The 9,446-nt window shown below is 43.0% G+C and overlaps 2 protein-coding genes, 1 long non-coding RNA gene and 1 other non-coding gene across 6 annotated transcripts in view; all 4 read left to right on the top strand.

The window, feature by feature from the left end:
• The first annotated feature begins 60 nt into the window (after positions 1-60).
• On the top strand, positions 61-2,502 carry LOC130910826 (uncharacterized). Of its 2 annotated transcripts, XR_009061912.1 has the most exons (7): positions 61-75; positions 160-359; positions 501-570; positions 959-1,040; positions 1,219-1,350; positions 1,942-1,979; positions 2,253-2,502. It is a non-coding gene; the product is annotated as an uncharacterized LOC130910826 (long non-coding RNA). The 2 variants fall into 2 exon arrangements; XR_009061911.1 differs by lacking the exon at positions 61-75 and having other exon boundaries at positions 146-359.
• Positions 1,080-1,147, top strand: LOC130911054 (small nucleolar RNA SNORD52). The gene has a single exon (XR_009061957.1). It is a non-coding gene; the product is annotated as a small nucleolar RNA SNORD52 (small nucleolar RNA).
• Positions 2,503-2,694: 192 nt separating the features above from the next.
• The window catches only part of vars2 (valyl-tRNA synthetase 2, mitochondrial), a 34,129-nt gene continuing 27,377 nt past the window's right edge, over positions 2,695-9,446 (top strand). The window contains exons 1-3 of one of the 2 annotated variants that reach the window (XM_057827533.1): positions 2,696-3,264; positions 3,474-3,634; positions 3,731-4,655. The gene's annotated coding sequence lies outside the window, so the exon portion shown is untranslated. Of the gene's footprint in view, positions 3,265-3,473; positions 4,656-9,446 lie in introns of both variants that reach the window. The other variant, XR_009061851.1, reaches the window with a different exon arrangement.
• c22h6orf47 (chromosome 22 C6orf47 homolog) lies at positions 3,775-4,650 on the top strand. The gene has a single exon (XM_057828622.1). The coding sequence runs from the start codon at positions 3,775-3,777 to the stop codon at positions 4,648-4,650; it is 876 nt and encodes a 291-aa protein (XP_057684605.1).

Below are 9,446 nucleotides of genomic sequence, written 5' to 3' on the forward strand. Positions count from 1 at the left end.
CAAATGAACGAACTAACCCAGCAAGTGCCTGCATGTTACCTCTTTGCTTTTGAGCAGGGAGGCGCTTTACTGCTTGTTGAGTACATAAATATCAATATAATATTATTTTATGGATGCATATTGATTTTTGTCCTTATTTTTCCACTGTCCGCTTTATAGATGTGCGCACATGTTTGGGGACGTGGGTTTCGATCAGGCACAGTTGACGTCAACCAGTGAAGGACCCCGCTTTATAAAACCTTGGAGAGCCATTCCTTCGTCCTCTTTCGTCTTTTGAGCGGCACTTGAACGGCTGTGATCCTGTAGAAGCTAGACGGGTCACATTTGTGACAAATTGAGTAACAGAACTGAAATGGAAGGTAATTGTGATGTTTTATCAAGTAGGAATCATTTATTTAATTGGAGTACTGTACATCATTTCTTTTGTGATTTGTGGAGCACGTGGTATGGAGCTGCGAGGTAGTTGGTCAACTTTCCCATGTTTTTATATATTTTTTCAGTATTCGCTCATGGAGATTTTCAGATGACTTCTAGCATGCAAGATTCCCACATCGGCGATGGGTGACGAAAGTGAGTCGAGTATTGACCGTCTATTTACATGTTTAGCCAGCAAAACAGTTAACGTATAGGCAAAATCTGTGGAAATCAAATAGTATTTGATGCATTCAAGACGACTATCAGAAGTGGGTACTCAAAAATTTAACTCAAGTAAGAGAAGAGTTACTACAAAATACAAAAAAATAAATCATCTAAAAATTGGATCAAGTGTTGGGTAAAAAATAATACTCAAGTAATGAGTAACTGCTTGGGAAGCACCCCCCCCCCCTTTTTTTTTTCTTCTTCTTAAATCGTAAAACTTAAATGTAATGCGTAACTACCCACCTCTTAACTTTTTTTCTTAGAAATTTTCAGACACCATAGCAAATGTTAACAGAATGTCGGGCATTTTTCCCCACAGGCTTTAAGGAATGTAATGACCGTCACATTACCGTTGGAACAAATCCTCTGCCTACATAGTAATGTTTGCATCTGTGTTTATGGTGAGTAATAATTCAACTAAATGAGACACATTAAATGGCTACAGTGATGATTCATTAGACTAGAGTCTCTGATTTCACAATGAAGATCTTTCACAGTGCACTGAGTATGCCTGTATTTTGTTTTGCATAGCTTGTATAAACGGCACACATTTTTAAGTTGTTTTTTTGTTTGTTCTAGGTGCAGTTTGCCAAACGATGATTTGAAACTCAACGCAGTATGGGTACACCAGGCAGCAAGGCAATAAAGTTGTGTCCTATAAAAGACAGAGACGTACTCAATCGACGGGCTGCATAATGACGTCATGGAAAGGTAGTAGTGCGTTGCGTTGTAGGGGTGTGACAATATATCGAGATGATGTATCGCCATACTTTGTATCCCAAAAGGTTATCGATATATTGTTTTAAAAAGGAGTCAGTTTTTAAAAAATCGTTTCCATCAAAATCTTTCACTAGAATATACAGTATAGATCTTTTGTTGCTCATTGGCTGCCGCTGACGGCGCTAGATGTCCAATCCATTTTGACTGGGAGGGGCGGATGAATGAAAGAACAAATGTTCATTCACCCCTCCAAATCAAAATGGATTGGACATCCAGCGCTGTCAGTGGCTGAAACCAGAGCGTTTCTGGTTTGGAGGGCATTTACAGGTCAATTCTTGTTGATTTGAGTCTCTTGCTATTCATTTGGGGTCAGTAACCCAAAATCTAACATTGACCTGTAAATGAATATCCTCTGCTGCCATTGCTCAGTGTCATTAAATGTGAATCACAACTGATTGCCACTTAGTCTTTGACTAGTCCCACATATTAAATCGCATAATGCACCAACTTCAAAAATAGTGTCATAACATTTGCTGTGGAATTTAGTCACATGATTGCGCTAATGCCATTTTTGTCCTACAGCTCGTGACTAGGATGGAAGGACGACAACCTTTTAAGTGGTGAGTACAATTGGGTTAGAATTCATGCTTGTGTAATGACAACCTAACATGACTCCTGCTAAAGTTGCAAGATTTTCAAAGTTAATGACAAACCCTCCATTTTGAAATGGTCTGTGTGGTCAATGATGATTCAGTATTCGGTTCTACTGATGTATAACTGAAGATTTACTCGCAGCGCACTGAGACACTCGGACCGTGATGTGTATACAGTATGATTTTGTCTTCAACCCAGGAATATTCAACCTAAAATCAATTTTTTCCCCTTTCTTACAGCTGATTGTGGGGCACTCAACATGACTACAGTTGACATGAAAAGATGGGAAATATTTGAGCTTCCTGTAAAATTTTGGTTGACTGCAATGTCAAAAATGCCTTTACAGCTGTCGAAGCAAATTTGGCGAGTTTGGTTCAAGGTGCCATCTTGTTTACTGTTGTGTGAAATTTGTAACTGAATAAAATGTCATGAATCAAGTGTATTTGGTTGGCTGATTTATTATTGTGAATAAATCATATTTAATGGTCACTGTTTCATCAATGGAGAAATTGTATTTGTTGCAGACTTATTAAATGTGTAACTGGTGATAAAGCACTGAAAGTCCTCTTGGATCCCCCCCCCCCCCCCCCCCCCCCCCCCGACCATGTTTTGTGCCGGAGATGCTTCCTGATCATTCGAGATTTAAATCCTAATGGATCATAATGTTTGTAGCTGCTGGGGTGAATACTCTCCAGACCCTCCTAAGGGTGCTGATGTTTAACTTTATTGATTCAAGTGTTATAAAAATTTAATAGTCTTGGGCCTGACATTTTGCACAGTTCTATACGCTGGTTGTCACTGTTCTGGAAACACTGGTTTATGTGCCTTTTAAAAGGGGGTCACTAGATGAGCTAATTTTGTATCATCGTAGTTTACCTCCCTTTGTTTAATCCTTTTCTTGTATTCTTTGGCTGTGGGTTGGACCTTGAGTCTGATAATCTATAATGGTAATCCAGACATGGTTGAGCAGCTGTGCAAGGCAAATGTACCGTATCATATTAAAAAATGTCACCCTTATTTTGAAGGCAGGTCGGTAGTCCGCCCTCTTTTGTTCTGTGCTCTTCATTTTTTCGATTTACCGTCAAGTTTGGGCTGCCTGCTGTAAGCCTTGTTGGAACAAAGTGGAATTTCTTCCAGAATCCTATCCGGTGACACGCCTAAATTGGCCATTTCGCCTCTGGGTCGAGATGAGGGATATCAGAGCTAGCTGCCGTTCAAGCTAGCAGTAGCAACCGGCCGACGTCGATGAAGGTAATCTTTTAACATTTGTTAAAGGTGTTCAAAAATAAACTGGGGCTTCGGTGTTACTTACACTAAGTGGCCTGTGCACTTCAGGTTCTTTTACAGTCGTCACCTCGTCAAATGACCTAATGTTACCGACGTGCATATGCGGCGTTAGCAATATTAGACCGTCTACGTGGAATTTCGACGCTGAGCATTTCCACTCTTTATTTTCACAGGTACGGCAGGGATGTAAACTCTGGAGAAGCTTGCCGAACAATAACGTTGCCTTCATGACATTGGAGACATCAATCCGACGTATACTTCCGCATTCAATTGACCTGAACGGCAAGTGTTGCGGAACCAATATCGGGAGAGGAGCGTTCGCTAATTTCATTCGGTAGACATTCAAAACACAACAGTGCCGCACTATTGTTTTGTCTGCCCGCTGCCAGTAATGCGTTTTTCTAACACTGTTAAACTTCTGCACGTGCAGTTTTAAACAAGATAAAAGTATTTTTGACAATTCCTGGAGAAACCATGGCATCTGTGGTAGGAAGAGCATGGGGCTGGCTGCGCTCTTGGAGGAGCAATGGCCTGCCGGATCCAACTAAAGTTGAGGACCAAAAGCTGAATGGCTCCAGTGGAAGTACCGGTGATACAAGAGGATTAGGTCGACAGAATACTCCAGGAGAGGATGAGTACTGGGAAGCTCAGGAGAAGCTACAACCTTTGGAAATTGAAGATCTCGGCGCCGGGAAACAAGAGTCGGAGACCGCCGTCGAACGCCTTCCGAGATGGTGGAATAAATATCTCCCTACGTCTTTCTTACCATGGTCAAGAAAAGCACAGCCGACCGGAGCCAAGCATCCGAAACATCACGGCAAGAGTGGCGACGGGGAATTTGACGGGGACTTTTCAGACTACGGCACACCTCCTCCTTCACCGACGCCAGGTTCCCAGCTGCCGTCGCCCTTTCGACTGTTTGTCCACAGCTGGAATGTGGAATTGTTTCCGGAGCACTACGAGATCTGCTTTAACTTCCTCCGCCATCTCTTCGACCTGTTCGTGGTGGGATTCCTCTGGATCGTGTCGCCCCCCGTCAAGCTGATCCTAGAAATTCTGGGGATCCAGGGACCGCTCAGGCTCTGGCTACACGGCATGGCCATGTTTTTTGTATCCACGGTGGGAATGGCCGGACTCCTCTGGCTGATCCAAGAGCATCTCCCGGAGTTTGCTTTTATCTACGGTATCGTGCAAGCATTAGTGATCTCTGTCAGCCTAAAAAAGAGTGTTCTCCTTGGATTGGATGACGAAAACTCACAAGTGGAGGAGGAGGAGAACAGAGAAGTTGAGGTGACGGATGAAGATGGGAAAGAAATGTTTTGCGCAAGTGGCAAAATGAAGACAAGTTAAGCTTGGTAAGTCAAATAAGGTCACTTTAAGGGGTCAGTGTAACAGTTGAAGGAAGTTGGGTTTCGTATGCAGAGGTGGGTAGTAATCGCGTTACGTATACTGTTAACATTTACTTTTGTGTACTTCTAAGACTAGTATTACTGCTCCATACTTTTTACTTGAGTAGATTTGTGAAGAAGAAACGCTACTCTTACTCTGCTAATAAATCGGCAAATAACTGCCACTTTACTGTAATTAAGCTGCTGAACAAAAAAAAAAAAAAAAAAAATCAAGGGTAATCTGTAAAATTGTTCACCAAATGCTTGGTTATCTCTGTGGTTGAGTGAAAAATGCCTTTGGCTAATACATGAGCGGACGGATTAACTGTAAGCAAGACTTCCTTCACATTGGATGAAAGATTGACCTTATGAACATGAAAATCAGAAAGGCTCAGTGTTATTTGCTGGTTTACCATTGGAAATCAAGTGTAAAACCAACAAAACACACTGACAAGACTTGTTTTGTCTGAAATATTTCCCTTTTTCATGTGGCTCTTCATCAGGGGTGCCCACAATGTTTTGCCACTATTCAAGCAACCAACCCAAAATCATCTAGATAATGTGTAGTTTCCAAGAAAAATGATGTCATCCGTTCGGGATTACTAATTTACATCTTAAATTGGTCACAAAATATATTCTGGTTTTCATTTAAGTCAAATCACTAGACAAACACAATCATCTTAAAGTAATGGAGGACAAAAAAGGATTTTTTTTTTTTTTTTTTCTGGCTTGGATTATATTAAACAACATGTAAACATTCACAGGTAGAAAAAGTAAGTGAAACTGAGGATTTTGTAACTGGTAGACCCTCCTTTTGATTTCATAACCTCAACCAAGTGCCTCCTGGAGTTGCAGATCAGACCTGCACAAAAGTTTCTTGAGTACAAAATTACGGCTCAGCAATATTCCTAGGTGAAGCCATTGCATTGCTTTTTGTCCTGTTGCATCACCCACCCTCTATTGAGCTTAAAGGTACTATTCGGAGTGTCTGTGAAATACTTTTCTACTCTGGCATGGATGCTCCCTCTATCAATGCCCTGATGAGTAAGTACACAGAGCCCTGCCCCAAAAAGCCCTTTATCTTTACTTCAACAGAGAGGTTGCGGGTCAAACACGTCCTCGCGGCAACGGAGCCATTTTCCTGAGCCGCCGCTTGGCAAAAACACTTTTTCTAACCCACTTAGGACTTGCTGCTGAAAGCAAATGATCACTTTTGCTGTTTTTACATTTCTGGTTCTTAGATTTGATGGGCCAAACACTCGTTGCTTTATGTTGGTGCTTGTACAAGCCTTAGGCTGGAGGTGGCAGTCGCGAGTAAAAAAGTTCATATTTTCCCTTTAAAGTGCCTGTGACAGCATAAAAAAAATTAAATGGCATTATATTAAGTGAATTAGAATCATATTTTGAGATGATTCGACTATATACAACAAAGCGCGGATGACAACAAGTTAGTTTTTTAATCTGCAGTTTAGACCGAGTCTGTCATTATAGCGCTCTAGCGCCCCCTGCTGCAGGATGATGTCAGCAGGGTCACGATTTCATCTGATTTAGAATTAAGCCCATTGAGGGGGAATTATTCAGAACGAGAAAAATGCAACGAGCAGCAAAATGTCATTGTTTCAATCTCTCTACTCCAATATTTTTACAGGATATATTCTTTTTATCCAAGTATTTTCCCCAATTGCTAAATAAATGGTTTGGTCTTGACAAGTAACAGTCTTGTGCTAAATGGAATATGAAATATTAAAAATGCATTTATTCAGTACGACATGGCAAAATTACTCCATAATGGTCGAAACTGTCAACGTCTTGCACCTCCCGAACGATATTTCCCTGCCCCGGCTTCGGAGAAAGTAAACAAACCAGGAGGCGTGACAGCTAGCCAACATGCTAACTCGAACCGAGTGGCGTTTCCGAGTCTTTCGAAGCAAAAAAAAATCACACGAAACTACCTTGGATCATGTCACATGGATGTGGGGTTGTCGATGGTCTTCACTGATCGGCAACCCCCCTGCGGCGAGCGAATTACAGCTCGTCGTTCCCCTGCTGTGGGCAGGACAGCTCGTTTGCCGGGGAAGCGGCGGGAAAATGATCGCCGGTCAAACAGACCGAGATCGAAGTAGCGCACAGCTGCCCGAGCCCGACCCGAGGATATTAGTGGTCTATTGCCAGGCACACGAAGAGGGCAGAGGGGGCTGGAAGTCTGGATGATATGGAGAACCGCACGAGTATAAGCCGAGTATAGCGCTCTTCCGGCGGGCACGCAAAGAAGACCGAGGGAGGGTGCGTGACAAGGTGCCGGTGGCATTCTCGGTGGACAAGGAGCATTTTCAGCCACAAAATGCAAGCCACCTCAGCATTAAAACGTGTGCCATGATCCCAGTATTTGACATAATACAAAACACGATGTTTACTCATTTCCTCGCAAGTCCAATGGCCCCCAGTTGTCGGACTTGTTTTGGCCGATCTCTGGGTGAACGGGAACTTTCTGAAACCCAAAAAGGCTCACACGCCTCTCCCTGGTGCAGCAACAAAACCCTGCAGCACATTTGGCTGGCGTGAGGCGAAAAATAAACAAATTAAATGAATGAATCCGTAGTCCATCTGCATGCTGTGAAGCAATGCTGTATTGTGAGATGCTGACCCAGGTGACGTCACATTCGCATTTGTCCTCAACCCGAGTCACTTATTTTCACGGTGCGGGATTCAAAAAATTGAAAAAATAAAACGATCGCTTCCACACACATCCAAGTGGTCCATTTCATTCAGGAGCATACAATACTGCGTGAAATATGAAATAAACATGCTTTTTGCTGTCATAGGCACTTTGAAGGAAGTTGATGATAGCAGACCATATTTTGGACACAAAGGTTTGAGTGCCATGCTTTTTTTCTACATGCAAAATGACAGTCATGTTTTCATCTTTAAAGCAGGTAAATATTCTTCTGTCCAAGTTGTCTCCAAATCCACATTGACTAACTGTTCTCGCTCTCCTCCATAGGGGCTAAATTCTAGCTGATTTGACGTGTTGGACTTCACAGCAGCAAGAAGAGCAGATTTTTTCACACGCCCTCTCAAGCCATTAGGCTTTTGAAACGTACTGTACTTTTATGTCCGACTTTCACGTGAACACTATTCTTCTAGTCTTTGTGGTCACCAGGATGTTGACACGAGCAAGAGGACCAGCTCACATGTAGGAGGACTATTGAATGTTCTTGAAATGCCCCATCAGCCAAAGATTTGTGTAACTTTTCTTTTTGTTCGTTTTGTCTCAAGACCTGGAATTTTGAAAATGTCATCACTTTCTAGTCAAAATAACATCAACAGACATCGCCACTATGGACACCAGAGAAGCATAAAAAAACGTGCGCACACGGGCTGAAAGTTCATTCCTTTGCCCATTTTCTTTTGTTTCACTATTAACGTAGGCAGTTGTTATCATTTTCACGGGGACTTATATTATTGTAATATCGTCAGCTAGTTCCTCTTTCTTGACATTGTTGGAGGTGCATCTTCTAATCAAGCAATAGAAAAAGCCAAACACTTGATTAGGCAAAAACTTTCGGGAGATTCAATTCTAGGGGTTCCACTATAGTTTTATCTATTGACACCTGCAATTGGAAACAGTTAAACGTGATCAAGCTGATTGTATCACACACCTTGTGTTTGTAACCATGCTTACAGTTCTCAACTTTCATGATCATGTATCTGTTGAAATAAAGTATTCCTCTGCATTGGTCTGTTTATTTGAAAAAAGTCATTGAAATATGGAAAGGTGACTTTATAAAGCCGGTTCTAGTTTTATTACAAAGTGACACTACTTTTGTATTTTGTGATTTTTTTTTGTTTTAAACTTGTTTTGAGTGATATAGGTACACGGAAAAACAATTATCAGCAATATATTTTTAATACTGTTCTCAAGTACACCTAACAGTGCCCCTGGACACATCGTCAGTGATGTAACCTGGGATCTTGGGGGGTTTCGGGTCTTTCGACGATCAGACCTCCTCCCGCAGGCGACCCAGCCAGGGATGATCAGGCCCCGGCTTGTGTCCAGGTAGTGCGAACCTACTGTCCACGACTCTCCCCTCCTGATCAACAGCCACCTTGATGCCACCTCTGCTGCATCGGTGGCCAACTTAATAACTCTCGCTGGCTAGCCCTTGTGATGCCCAACATCTTGTAGGCCTTGCAGAGGGCATAGCCCGCAAAACCTTGGCAATCTACCTCGATGGACTGGCATCGTGCCCGCCAACCATTGCTCCGGCACTCTTCCACCAACTCTGAGTACTTCGCCACCTTTCGCTCGTGCGCCTCCTCCATATGATCTTCCCATGTTAGCTCCAAGAGGACTATCTGCTTGGATGCTACTGAAGTGAGAACCATGTCCGCCCTTGCTGTTGTCTCGGCGACCACCTCTGGGAACTTCAGCTGTCTACCCAGATCAGCTCTAAATCCCAAAAGGCCAGAAGAGGTGTTTCTGGTAGCCACTGTAGGCTTCTCCCCAGCCCTGACAAAATTGATGGGGTTTCTCACTGGGCAGATAGTCTTGCTGTGACTGATCCCACCGCTATAGCTTTCAAGACCTGGTCGTGCCGCCATCGGTAGCGCCCTTAACCCGGGGTTCTCGGGCAGCAGCTGAGGATGTACTCAGGGGTCCCTCTCTTCTGACAGAGGGGGCAAGCTGGTGTCTCCCCTTTTCCCCAGGTGAAAAGGTTAGATGGACTAGGTAGCACGTCGTATACTGTCTGGATCAAG

This window comes from Corythoichthys intestinalis, chromosome 22 (assembly GCF_030265065.1).
Source record: "Corythoichthys intestinalis isolate RoL2023-P3 chromosome 22, ASM3026506v1, whole genome shotgun sequence".
Taxonomy (NCBI): Eukaryota; Metazoa; Chordata; class Actinopteri; order Syngnathiformes; family Syngnathidae; genus Corythoichthys; species Corythoichthys intestinalis.